General features: G+C 60.0%; 1 protein-coding gene across 1 annotated transcript; it reads left to right on the plus strand.

The window, feature by feature from the left end:
- The first annotated feature begins 1,240 nt into the window (after positions 1-1,240).
- Positions 1,241-10,423, plus strand: DLL4 (delta like canonical Notch ligand 4). Its single transcript, XM_004380643.1, has 11 exons — positions 1,241-1,643; positions 1,744-2,013; positions 2,498-2,555; positions 3,429-3,692; positions 4,101-4,161; positions 4,249-4,379; positions 6,013-6,182; positions 6,270-6,489; positions 7,600-8,302; positions 8,755-8,863; positions 9,407-10,423. Exons 1-11 carry the CDS (start codon positions 1,578-1,580, stop codon positions 9,410-9,412), a joined length of 2,058 nt encoding a protein of 685 aa, XP_004380700.1. The 5' UTR covers positions 1,241-1,577; the 3' UTR covers positions 9,413-10,423.
- Positions 10,424-13,057: the final 2,634 nt, after the last annotated feature.

Here is a 13,057-nt window from a genome sequence, read left to right on the forward strand (position 1 = left end):
AAGAGAGCTCCACGGCACCCCCGAGCCTGGGAGAAACCGGCCCTCCCGGGTCTGCGTCCTCCGGAGGATCGCGCCGTGTTCCGGGAAAGCAGTTGCGGTGCAGCGACTCGGAGGAGTGGGGCCGCCTAGGGTAGCCGCGCGGGCGAGACGGGTGAAGCCGCCCGAAACTCAAGTCCGCGCGCTTCCAGTTCCACCCTACATCCCTCCCTGCGAGGAGAGGACCCGGGCCTGCCAGCCCTCAGCCTCTCACCTTGACACTCCAGTGGCCTGAGCCAACTCTGGAGCCAGGATAGTTCCTCCTTGCCCCATCGGAGCGACAGGACGCGGGGTGGGGTGGGGGGGAGTGCTTGGGGCTGCTGGGGTGAGGGGAGATGGTGGGCGCTGAAACTGAAGCGGGACCCAGGTGAGGGGAGGCGCTGGAGGCGGGGCCAACACTTCATTACCATACAGCTGAGGACGCGCGCCCCTCCCCCACTTCGGGGGCCTAGCGCCGAGGGGCTGGCACGCGCCTAGCCTAGGCTAGGGCAGAAGGAAAAAGGCACGCGTTGGGCACGCCCCCCGAAGCTGGGGAGGGAGACGCCCTCCAGGTGGAGGGAGGCAGCCCCCGAGTCTAGAAGCTTGGCCCCTCGCCTGGCCCGGAGTGGCCACGGAGAGGTTAACGCGTCCGCTGGCTTCCCTGCTGCGCAGAGGATGCGTGGCGGGTGGGCGCTCACAGGTTGCGGGCCTCCCAGGCGTGAACTCCCGAAGCTCCAGGAAGGAGACGAAGGAGCTCGGAGTTCTTTGGCCCTGGTTTCGCTTTCCGGGCTTAAGTTCTTTTTACCTGAGCGAGGGCTGCAGGTAACTAGCTCCCGCTGCGGACGCACCGCCTGCGGGGACTCCCCAGAGTCTCCGCCCCCATGACCATCCGGGAACCCCCGCTCTACTCCCTCCCCATCTCAGGCTCTCGCATTACCCCCCCCCCGGGTCAGGGTCTCGACCAGCAACCCGGCCATAGCGGAGAACTGGTAGCCTCGACACGCGCAGGACTTGGGGGCCCAGGAGGTGGGAGCTGCACGGAGGGGCGGGGACCTGCGCCCAACTGGCTGGCGGGGAGGGGGAACGGAGGGGGCGGAGGCCCCCTCCGGGCGGCGCTGGGCTGTAGCAGCTAGACGCCCGGAGGGGAGGAGAGAGTGACCATGACTCTGAGTGACAGGCGGCGAGGAGTGGAGCCAATATATATAAGGAAGGCACCCGAGCGCGCAGGTTTCAGTAGCGGCGCTGCGCGCAGGCCGGGAACACGAAACCAAGAGCTGCAGCCCAAGCCACCTCGGTGCCGTGTAGCCGGGGCGCTAGCCCGCTTGCAGCCCCAGGATTAGACGGAGGACACGTCCTTAGCGCGGCCGCCGCCCAGCCGCCCTCACCTGGATTACTTACCGCGGCAGCAGAAGCGGAGCTGGCGAGAAGGCCCAGGGAGGAGTAGCGTCCAAGCAGAGCCAGGCTTTTCAGGGACCCCTCCAGCGGGCGGACGCGCGGGAAAGCGGCGTCCGGAGCAGAGCCGGTTTCAAGGCCCGCGGGTGGAGAGAGCGACGCCCCAGGGGATGGCTGCCGCGACCCGGAGCGTCTCTGGCTGGGCTCTACTGCTGCTGGTGGCGCTTTCGCAGCAGGTAACGTCTCGCGCCCCCTCCCACCGCGCCCGGAGCCTGAGCCCCGGGCGTCCGCCAAGCTGACTCTCCCCTCTCTCCTTCCCCCGTCCCTGTGCAATAGCGCGCGGCCGGCTCCGGCGTCTTCCAGCTGCAGCTGCTGGAGTTCGCCAACGAGCACGGCGTCCTAGCCAGTGGGCGGTCGTGCGAGCCCCGCTGCCGGACCTTCTTCCACATCTGCCTTAAGCACTTCCAGGCGGTCGTCTCGCCCGGGGCCTGCACCTTCGGCAGCGTCTCCACGCCGGTATTGGGCACCAACTCCTTCGCCGTCGGGGACGACAGTAGCGGCGGGGGCCGCAATCCTCTCCAACTGCCCTTCAATTTCACCTGGCCGGTGAGCACAGCCTGGGCGCTCTGGGGGGTCACAAAAGCCTAGAGGAGGGGGCGCCCTGGGACCAGCCCCCCAGATTTTCTCGATCCTCCCAAAACCCCAGGGGCGCACTGTCTCCTCATCCTTTCTTTACGACTCACTTGGGCCCCATCCCCGAGAAGGGTTTCACCATAGTCTCCCCCGCCCCAGTTTTACGCCCTCCCTTCTCCCAGCTCTTGGGACAGGATTTTCATCACCTATCATCCCAACGCCCCCCTCCCACCGAATGGCTCTCACGTACATTTCCCTCAACCCGCCTCTGCCTCGGGTTCTCCTCTAGCGTTTCCTGCTCGCGCGCAGCACTGCACACAGACCCGTTATGTTGACCCGGGCGCAGTAACTGTATCCTTCAATTAGGTTAATTAAACCGGCTGCCGCAGGGTGGCCCCCATTCCTCCCCCTTGCTCATCTCGCTATCTCTCTGCCCCCCACCCCCCTCGTTTCCCAGGGTACCTTCTCACTCATCATCGAAGCTTGGCACGCGCTGGGAAAAGACCTGCGGCCAGGTGAGTAGCTCGCTCCGCCGCCACAGGGGGGCGACACGCGCAGCGCCGAAAGAGTTAACCTGTTAGAGGCGGGGGAAGCGCGGGGCTGGCGGTGGGGGGTAGGACGCTTAGCTCGGCCGGGAGCTGCGCCCCGCGCTGGACGCTCGGATTCCGTCCGCTGCCTGGACTTGAGCACAATTGCGTTTCCTGCGGGTTATTTTTGGCGTGGGAACGCAGGGAGCACGGCGGTGAGAAAGGCCGAAGCTGCCAGCGCCGCTGACGGGCCCCTTCCTGTATTTTACACCTTTCGCGAATTCCGCTCCTTTGGAAAGGGAATAATGGCTTTGGGATGTTGTTCTGACACAGAGGAAAAGGACATTTCAGCAGCACAACAATTCTCACTTTGAAAAGGAAAAAGAATACCATTACCCACCTCTGGGGGCAGAACCCTTGGTTGGGCACCAAAAGACCCCCTGCTTCCAGGGTCCTTCCCAGACTGGAGAGCCTTTTTTTTCCCGTTTCTTTTATTTATTATTTTTTTCCATTTTGATCTCTTTTCTCTTTCCCCTCCCTGTCGTCCCCCATAGCACTGGGATATCTTAACATCCTTCTATTGTCCCCTGTTTGAATAGTATCAGGTCCCCGTGCGCGCGCACGCGAGACACACACACACACACACACACACACACACACACACACACACAGGGCGGCTGAGCATCGGGACCCTTGGATTCCTCTGGCCTGGCCCTTGCCAGCAGGAGAGGGTCATCTGGACAACTGGTCTGATGTGGCCGCTGATGATCATCAGCCCAGCCAAGAGGGGCATAGGCCAGCAGTCACTGGCGCCCTTGGGGACTGGCTCCACTCCTCTGACCTGGCCCTCTGCCCCCTCAGAGGCCTTGCCAGCAGACGCACTCATCAGCAGGATCACCATCCAGGGGTCCCTAGCTGTGGGCGAGAACTGGTTACCGGACGAGCAGAGCCGCTCCCTCACAAGACTTCGCTATTCTTACCGGGTCATCTGCAGTGACAACTACTATGGGGACAACTGCTCACGCCTGTGCAAGAAGCGCAATGACCACTTCGGCCACTACGTGTGCCAACAAGATGGCAGTCTGTCCTGCCTGCCTGGCTGGACCGGGAAGTACTGTGATCAGCGTAAGCGGCCAAGCTCCCCTCTGCATGGGGTGGGGGGTGGGGGGTCGCCTGAGCAACAGGCCCTATCTCCTGGGCCACAGGCTGCTCCCTCAGACAGCAGGTCTGGGCTGCCCACTAGCTGGGCCTCAGGGACACCTGAGGATGCTTTGGGTGGGCTTGTACTCAGACCTCCTGTCTCCTTCCAGCGCTCCTCCCAATTATGCAAAGCCCTCAAGGCCCCCATTACTGCATTTCATCCAGCCTTGATTCCCCCACCCCACACCCTGTGCCACCGTCTCCCTTTAAGTCACCCATAGCTCCTGTGGCAGGCCAGGAGTGGGAAGGGAGCCCAGGAGAGCCGGGGACACCCCCAGGGCCAGCAGAGTCCTTGGCATCTCACCTCACCCCAGCCCTGTTTCCTTTCTTTAGCGATCTGTCTTTCTGGCTGTAACGAGCAGAATGGTTACTGCATGAAGCCGGCAGAGTGCCTGTGAGTAGGAGATCAGAGGTGGTGGTGGGGGAGCCCTCCTCTGGCCAGGCCTCTCACCTCACCCTTAGCCTCCCTTTTGTCTCTCAGCTGCCGCCCAGGCTGGCAGGGCCGCCTATGCAATGAGTGTATCCCCCACAATGGCTGCCGCCACGGCACCTGCAGCACCCCCTGGCAATGTACCTGTGATGAGGGCTGGGGAGGCCTGTTCTGTGATCAGGGTGAGTTGGGGCGAAGAGGACTGCAGAGGGGGCAGGGGAGACGGGGCCGTGGGCTGGGAGCCACAGTTATCTCTGGACCCTTCTTACTTGGTTCTGACTCGGCTCTGCCATGTTCCTTTGGGGGATCTTGGGCTTTTAAGTCTTTACAACTGGCCTAGAAGGAGATTCTCTTCCCGGAGTTGGGGAGCGAGGGTGGCTGGAGGAGCCAGGAGGGCGACAGTTTGGCAGCCTGGAGATTGCACTCATAAACTCCAGCAAGGCCAATGCCAGGCTTGGTTCCTCTTTCTACCTTGTACTACCGCGTAGTTACCTATTAACCCCGTAAGTGTTTGCTTACCTGCTGGGGCTGTTTGAGCAGCTCTCCCCAAAACAGCTGTCTGATGGGGTGCGCCCACGGGCTGCCCTGAGGCTACAGGTGAGCTGGGGCTCTGGGCGGAGTGACATCTAACCGCCTTCTCGCTGTGGGCCTCCCCAGTGCCTGCGCGGGAGCACTGGCCAGGTGGCTGCCTGAGCCCATACTGGCTCTTCCCGGGGGTGGGGAGGGGGTGGGGTGGGGGCACCTGTTCACCCTCTGGCTGTGCAGGGTGCAGAGCCGTGACTGTGGGGGAGGGAGCCTTTTCTTTAGGTAGGTGACGTGTGCCTGGCTAGGGTGGGCAGAGGCTTGCCAGGGTAGAAAGAAGTTGCCTAGGATTTGCTTGCAGTTAACAGGGACTTGGGGTTTGGCCTCTGCATTCTTTGTGTGTGTGTGTGTGTGTGTGTGTGTGTGTTCCCACCCATTCTCCTCTCCTCCACATTTGCTTCCAGGTGACAGTCATCCTCATCATATGCAAACACAGCTCTTACAGTCCTGGTATTTGTTCTGTCTGGTTCTCCCTCCCTGGCCTTGCCAAATAAGAAAACAAATACTTACATTTCCAAATGGAGCCCTGGTGGCTCAGTGGTTAAGAGCTCAGCCGCTAACCAAAAGGTCAGCAGTTACAACCCACCAGCTGCTCCTCGGAAACCCGGTGGGGCAGCTCTACTCTGTCCTGTAGGGTCACTATGAGTTGGAATCAACTCAACAGCAACGGGTTTGGTTTATTTATTTATTTTATTGTATTTTAGGTGAAGGTTTGCAGAACAAATATTTTCTCACTGGTTTTTGGCCTGTATTTCAAAACACTCTCGTTAACTCCTTCTTTAAAAAATTCCTAGTCACTTCCGCGGGTGTTCATCCCCCCTCCTCAGAATGACTTCTCCAGCGTTTCCACCTGTTGAAATGGCATCTCTCCTCCTGGGCTGTCTCAGATGCCCCTCTTCCATGCAGCCTTTTCTGATTTCCTCCTTCCCTAGCTCGGGGCCTCGCCCTCCCCCTCCTCATCTGCTCCTCAGTGGTCCTTACCTTTATCGTTTCCTGGCGGGGGGGCATTTGTGAGTTGACATGGCAGGTGGTTGTCGAGTTCTGTGGTTTCTTCCAACCTTGATTGATTGGTCAAGTGTGGTTCATGGTGCTTCCATGTATATTTCATCGTGGGAAGACAAGACATGGAGCTGAAACCTCTTTGGGCCAAACACGGGGTGAGCTTGCACCGTGAGGAGCCTTGGCGGGGAGCATTCTGTGCCCTGCTCAGCTGGCGGGTTCCTGTCTCCACAGACCTCAACTACTGCACCCACCACTCCCCGTGCAAGAACGGGGCGACGTGCTCCAACAGCGGGCAGCGGAGCTACACCTGCGCCTGTCGCCCGGGCTATACTGGCGTGGACTGTGAGCTGGAGCTCAGCGAGTGTGACAGTAACCCCTGCCGCAATGGAGGCAGCTGTAAGGTGAGGCAGAGGTCTGGCCAGGTGACACCCAGACGTCCCCAACCCAGGCAGCCTCTGACTTTTGCCCCCTTTATGGTCTTTCTCCAGGACCAAGAGGACGGCTACCTCTGCCTGTGCCCCCCGGGATACTACGGCTTGCACTGTGAACACAGCACTTTGACCTGCACCGACTCCCCCTGCTTCAATGGGGGGTCCTGCCGGGAGCGCAACCAGGGGTCCAGCTATGCCTGCGAATGCCCCCCTAACTTCACTGGCTCCAACTGCGAGAAGAAAGTGGACAGATGCACCAGCAACCCGTGTGCCAATGGTATGTCCTGTTCCCTTGCTAACATGGTGGACCAGCCCTGGGACCCTGAGAGCCTTCTGGTGAGGGAGGGTCAGGAGAAGAGGTAGACCTGCCTGTCACTCGTAGGCTGAGATGCGTCCCCATCTGCTCGGGAGGATGAAGAGCTGGCTTGGCCAGTGGGAGGGCTTTGGAAGAAGAGCAAGCTAGCAGCAGGTGTTAGGAGAGGGGCCAGCGGTGTCACCCTGCTTGGCTTCCATTCCTATTTCAGTGTCAGAGCCCTGACCTGGCTGAGTCCCGGGCTAGAGAGAGGGATGCTGGAGGCTCTGTGTCCCTCCTCGAGGGAAGCTGGCAGTCAGCGCCCTGCTCCTGAAGGCCGCATCTTGTCCCGCTGCCATGGGGAGCCTGGTGTGGCACAAGGCATGTAGAACGTCCAGCACCTTTTGGGGCACAAAGCATGTTGGTAGCCTTTGTCTGTCTGGCCTCCTGGTGGCACCCCGTGAGGCAGCCAGACAGCCCCGGGTGAAGAGAAGCCTCAGGAGCTGGAGAGAGGTTGGAAGGGCTAGGAGAAGAAAACAGAAGGGAAATCTGCCCTCTGACTAATTACCTAGCTCCCTGGAGTCGCAGTTTCTTCATCACTGAATGGGAAAATATAACACTTGCGCTTCGTATTTCGTGTGGTTGTGACAAGGAAGTAAAAGAATAATAATTACACGTATTTGGGCATTTATTATATACCAAGCATGTGCTTCTGCTTATATGCATTATCCTCCTAAACCCTTGGAGCAATCGTTTAAGGAGATAGTACTATACTCCAACTTAAAAAATGAGGAAACCGAGGCTTACAGATCAGATAAAGCCACAGGTGCTAGATGCCCAGCTAGAGAGAGGCAGAGCTGAGATTCAAACCCAAGTCCATCTGTTGGATTCTACCTGGAAGCTCTGTAAGACGCTAGTCATGGTCATACCTGAGCCCACTGAGGTAGAGAGCCCAGCTCAGTGCGGTGGCCTCTGTCAGCACTGCCTGTGTGCATGGAGGCAGAAGGACAGGGACTTGCTCCTGGGATGGGACACTCACCTGCCTGCACCGGGGGTCCCAGGCCATTGCTGACTTGTGCTCCGTGTCCCCCCCAGCGGGCCAGTGCCTGAACCGAGGCCCGAACCGCCTGTGCCGCTGCCGTCCTGGATTCACAGGCGCCCACTGTGAACTCTCCATCAGCAACTGTGCCCGCAGCCCTTGTGCCCATGGTGGCACTTGCCATGACCTGGAGAACGGGCTCTTCTGCACCTGCCCTCCTGGCTTCTCAGGTCGGCGCTGCGAGGTGCGGACCCCGACCGATGCCTGTGCCTCAGGGCCCTGCTTCAACGGGGCCACCTGCTATGCTGGCCTGTCCCCGGACAACTTCATCTGCAACTGCCCCTACGGCTTCCTGGGCAGCCGCTGCGAGATCCCTGTGGACATGCCGCCCAGCTTCCCCTGGGTGGCCGTGTCCCTGGGCGTGGGGCTGGTGGTGGTGCTGCTGTTGCTGGGCATGGTGGCCGTGGCTGTGTGGCAGCTGCGGCTTCGGCGGCCAGACGACACCAGCAGGGAGGCCATGAACAACTTGTCAGACTTCCAGAAGGACAACCTGATCCCCGCCGCCCAGCTCAAGAACACAAACCAGAAGAAGGAGCTGGAAGTGGACTGTGGCCTGGACAAGTCCAACTGCGGCAAACAGCAGAACCACACATTGGACTATAATCTGGCCCCAGGCCTCCCGGGCCGGGGGACCATGCCGGGGAAGTATCCCCACAGTGACAAGAGCTTAGGGGAGAAGGCGCCACTGCAGTTACACAGGTGAGCATCACCTTGAGCCCCAGGACCTGGCCATGGGCCCTGTGTGGTTCTTTCTGGGTTCCTCCAAGGACAAGCAGGAGGCTGGCACCAGGCCCTTGACTGCTTTTAAGCAAAGAGGGAGTTTGTTACTGCCGGGGGTTCTTTGCCCCCGCATTCATGCATGCATTCATTCACAAACGTCACGAGTCCACAGTGTGACTCTCGTGACTTTCATCTTTCTATGGTGTGACTTGCTTCTAGTGGTACTGCTGGCTTTTTCCAGGCCCAAGGCTCTTTTGGAAAAGTTGGGGCCCCTGTGGCTATCTTAGGGGCCTATTCTTAACTGCCCCGCCAGCCCCTGGGTCTTCCCCCAGAGCCTCCTCTGCAAGTGCCCTTGGCTCTGGGGTTGGGTTCCCACCCCCTTCCCCTCCTCTTTCCTCCACCTCTCTCACGCCTGGCTTGTGTTCCCTCAGGGAAAAGCCACAGTGTCGGATATCAGCGATATGCTCCCCCAGGGACTCCGTGTACCAGTCCGTGTGTTTGATATCAGAGGAGAGGAATGAATGTGTCATTGCCACGGAGGTGAGTGCGGGGCTCACTTTGCCTTCCAGCTTGTCTCCTCCAGCCCTTTGGGGATGGGAAAGTGGCCTGGTTACTCCCAACCCAATGGTGGGGTCTTGAGGGGCTGCTCAGGAAAGGCAGGGCCAGAAACCCTCCTTGACGGGCCAGGTTCGGCGACTCTCAGGTCCCTGCTGGCCTTGTTGCCACAGAGGGTGTGAAACAGGAGCCGTGGGGGTGAGCCTGGCCGGGCCTCTTCCTGCTGGGTTAGTGTTGTGCTGCGCCGACATGGCACCTGGCCAGCTCCCAGCCTCTGCTTCCCAGCTGCTGTTGCGTGATGGTGGTTGCCTTGGGCCTCTCCTGCCTTCCCACTGGCTTCCTCCATTGGCCCACCTCACGGAGCACAGGCACCCAGGCATGCGCTCGTGTTGGGGCAGGAGACCAGCAAGGGCTGCCCCATCTTCCCTCCAGCCTGCCTGCCTCATTGGCTTCTCCCAGGGAGACCGTCAGGCCAGCGGTGGACGGAGTGCTTGCACCCAGGGTAACCCACTTCTCCGCTCTCCCCAGGTATAAGGCAGGAGCCTAGGACATCGCAGCTTCGGCCCAGCAGCTGGACCTTCCTTCTGCACTGTTTACATTGCAACCTGGATGGGACGTTTTCATATGCACCGTGCTGCTCTCGGGAGGAGGAGGGAACGGCATGAAGCGGACAGACTGTGAACTCGCCAAGAGACGCCTCTGGGTGTCTGTCTGCCATCAGCTTGGCAGCCGCGCCAGCCAGGACAGAGGAGAGGTGCCACTTGGAGCCGCCCTGGCAGCGGTGGGCTTCGGAGTGCTCCTTCTGGGGCTCTGAGCTCTTTTCCAGAGGGAGTGGCAGTGGGCCCTTGGGGCTTGGAGCCGCCGTGGCCTCCACTGGCATCTGTGTTTCCCAAAGTGCCTTTGGCCCAGGCTCCCTGGTGACAGCTGGCCCGGATCAGAGAGGAGAGAGGGGGCCAACACGGTCAGGGCCCGTATGGGCCAGAGCACTGTTGGGTGCGGCTCTTAGCAGGGGCTGCTCTGCAGGTGAGATGAGCGCCCGAAGGGAGAGGAGGGCTTTTCGCCCCGCGTCTCCAACTACTGCATGTGGGCCTCTCTCCCAGGCCCAGGCCCTCTGGGGAAAACGTTGGTAAGCCTTACCGGGCTTCCCCGAGCCTCTGGCACTGGGTGCTTCTGGGCTCCTGTGAGCAGACAGGTGGAGGACCTGCCCCTTCTGCCAGCCAAGGGCGCCAGGCCTGACGGGGGAGCTCAGGGGAATTATGTTGGAAATTCTACTGAGGGAGAAATGGGTGCTGCTGCCACTTGGGGCCTTTCTTCCCTCAAACTCACCTCTACGGCCTCGAGCCTGGGTTCTGACCATGCCCACTACTGCCCCAGACCATCTTTGAAGCTGACCTTCAGAAATCAATAATATGAGTTTTTATTTTGTTTGTTTTTTGTAGTTTATTTTGGAGTCTAGTATTTCGATAATTTAAGAATCAGAAGCACTGACCTTTCTACATTTTATAACATTATTTTGTATATAATGTGTATTTATAATATGGAACAGATATGTACAGAAGTTTATTACTTCTCCGGTCCTGTCTTTGTGAGGGCAGAGGGGGAGTCCTGTAACCCTCCCTTCTCATATTGCTGCCGGATGCCCCCTGGAATCCCCAGGACCAGTGCACCCACTTGGGTTTAGTATGTTGTGACCCAGACCTTGGTCACCTCGGGGTCCTTGGGGAGCCCAGCCTCACCCATCTGAGTCCCCAGCTTAGGCCAGCCTAGCTAGCCTGATGGTTTTGAAGCTGACTGCAGCTCACCCTCCTTTGTGCTCCCACCATTCCTGGGGGGATAGTCCCCCTGACCTGACTGTACCCTGCTTTCTCTCCTCAAGCCTGAAAAAACTTAGCCTGTGGAATACAGGTATTCCGGGGAAGGGGACAATACTGCCCATTTTCCTTCAATTGATTAGGATGCTGTTCTGGAGAACGGCATCTCTGAACCGTGCCAACAGTTGGGTCCTCCCTCCTGTCCTTGCAGGGTCTTGGGTGTGCTATGTCCTGCTCTTGCCTCAGTTCCCACAGGGCACTGGCTACCAGTGGGGGTGGGACTTGGCCCTGGGTTTGTCCTCTTTACAGCTGAGTGAGAGAGCTGAGAGTCTGGGCACCTTGTCTGCTCAGAGCTCTGCAGTTTAGTGACGACTTGGAGGGAGGAAGAGGAGGAGAAGGTGGCCTTCCCTCAGTCCAGGTTACTCTGGCTGAGGCATTACTAGGGGATTTCCAGTCCCGCCCCCATACCTAGCTCCCTCTAAGAGGTAGGATGGTCCCTAGGGTGCCAAGGTCCTCTCTCTGCAGCTGCAAACGTACCTCATGGAGAGCAAATGCTGAAAAATGAGCCACTGACAAAAAGCTGAGCAGATGCTCCCAGCTCTGAGCCTGTTCACGGCAAAGCAAGGTAGATCCATCCGATGCCTCCCTCCTAACGGACTCCAAGTATATGGCGTGCTCCTTGCTCTCCCTGACACACCGCATGCCTGCCCCTGACCTGGGTGACTGTGCTGGAGAACAAGGGTGCAAGGGACTTATGTTTATCTACTCTCCCCCACATTCACACACTCCACGCCTCCCTCACCGTCCCTGTTCCCCTCGCTGCACACACAGGGTATCAAACAGGAAAGCATTCAGGGAACCGTTCCCACAGCCTGAGCCGGCAGCAGGGGGAAGAACAACACGACCTCACTCTTCCTGCCCAAAATGAAACAGGAAAGCGGCTCCCGGGCCCTGGGGGGCGGGGGAAACTGGGTCCGGACACGAAGTGGAGATGACGAGGCTCCCATGTGGGGGACAGGTAGGATACCCGCGGGCCTGCACGTCCACACCTCCAGGCTGTGCAGGGCTGCACTGGCTGCCAGCCCCTCAGAGAAGAGCCTCAGAAGGAGCTGGCTGGCTAGACCTGCTCGTCCCTCTCTGATGCCCTAGATGGGGAGCTGGGAGAGCCCATGGAGCTTTCTGGGGAAAGGGGGACCCGTGCATGGACTGATCTGGGCAGCTCCAACCTGTAGGTGAAGCCAGGTTCCACCTCCAGCAACGCAGAAGCTGGGTCAGGCAGGCCCTGGAGGTATGAATAGGCCACAATGGAAGTGCCCTTCTCTCTCGGATTTCCTGAAGGCCCCTCCCAGAGAGTCCAGCCCCTTCTCATAGGTGAGACCCCCCAAGACTTTTCCTGAGTGGCCACGTGTACAGGAGATGGTCCAGGCTTGACAGAAACAAGGCCAGAGAACAGCTTCAGACTGTGAAGTGCCTTCCCGGATGAAGCGAATGCCCGGGTTTAATCTGCATGGGTATTTCACAAGAGAACTGAGGTTAGCAATTCCTAAACAGCCTGGAGCCATGCCCTGCCTGGAGGACAAATCTGGCCCCACGGTGACCTCGAGTTCTGAGGACATCTGCTTTCCGAGGACCCGGGCTGATAACCACCGGATCACTGCGGAGAGATGACCCGGGGAGGGCGCTGTGGAGAAGGGAGAAATGCCTTTATTGTGCTCAGGCCTGACCCGCTCACCTGCCTCAGGGCCGTGATCAGACTGTTCAGGGGTGCAAGGGGAAAAACGGAGAAAAAAAGTGTCTCTCACCACCCCCCACCCCAGGCTAGATACGGCCCCTTGACCGTCCGCCTCTGACGGGGACCCCACAGAGCTCTGCGTAGGTCCCTCCCTGCAGCTCTCCCAGCCTCTCCCGTGGGCCCGCATGATCAGCGGACCCAGCCTCCGCCCCACGTGGCCTGCTGCATTCCGGGAAGGGGATGGAAGTGATTCACTCAGGGAACTGTGATTGTCCCTTTCCAGGGAGGGGATGCGCCTGGGAGGTCCCAGCGGCCTTCCCCAGGCGGTCGCGCCTTCCCTCGCGCCCAGGGCGCACGGCCGGATCCCCGCGGGCCTGGAGCCCCGAGCGGCGGCGGAAGAGGCAAGTGCGGCCGGCTTGCTCCGGGTCAGCCCTCCACCTGCCGCCGCCGAGCGCCCGGGAGGTCCCGGGCTCCCCGCCCCCCGCGCTCATTGTTACAGCCCGACTTCCTGTTTGCGGCCTCCCGACCCCGGCTCACTTCCCGGGCCGGGAAGCTGCCGAAGGCCGCGAGTTTCTCGGAGACTCCAGGCCAGCCCGGCTCCGCCTCCTGCATCCCCGAATCCCGCCCCCGCGCCTG

This window comes from Trichechus manatus, unplaced genomic scaffold (genome assembly GCF_000243295.1).
Source record: "Trichechus manatus latirostris isolate Lorelei unplaced genomic scaffold, TriManLat1.0 scaffold00076, whole genome shotgun sequence".
Classification (NCBI taxonomy): Eukaryota; Metazoa; Chordata; class Mammalia; order Sirenia; family Trichechidae; genus Trichechus; species Trichechus manatus.

Excerpts from the sequence above, each read along its gene's own strand:
- DLL4 (XM_004380643.1), top strand. The coding sequence starts at position 1,578 with ATGGCTGCCGCGACCCGGAGCGTCTCTGGCTGGGCTCTACTGCTGCTG. Across the intron at positions 2,556-3,428 it reads GGGAAAAGACCTGCGGCCAG|AGGCCTTGCCAGCAGACGCA; the intron begins GTGAGTAGCTCG and ends CTGCCCCCTCAG. Across the intron at positions 6,183-6,269 it reads GCAATGGAGGCAGCTGTAAG|GACCAAGAGGACGGCTACCT; the intron begins GTGAGGCAGAGG and ends GTCTTTCTCCAG.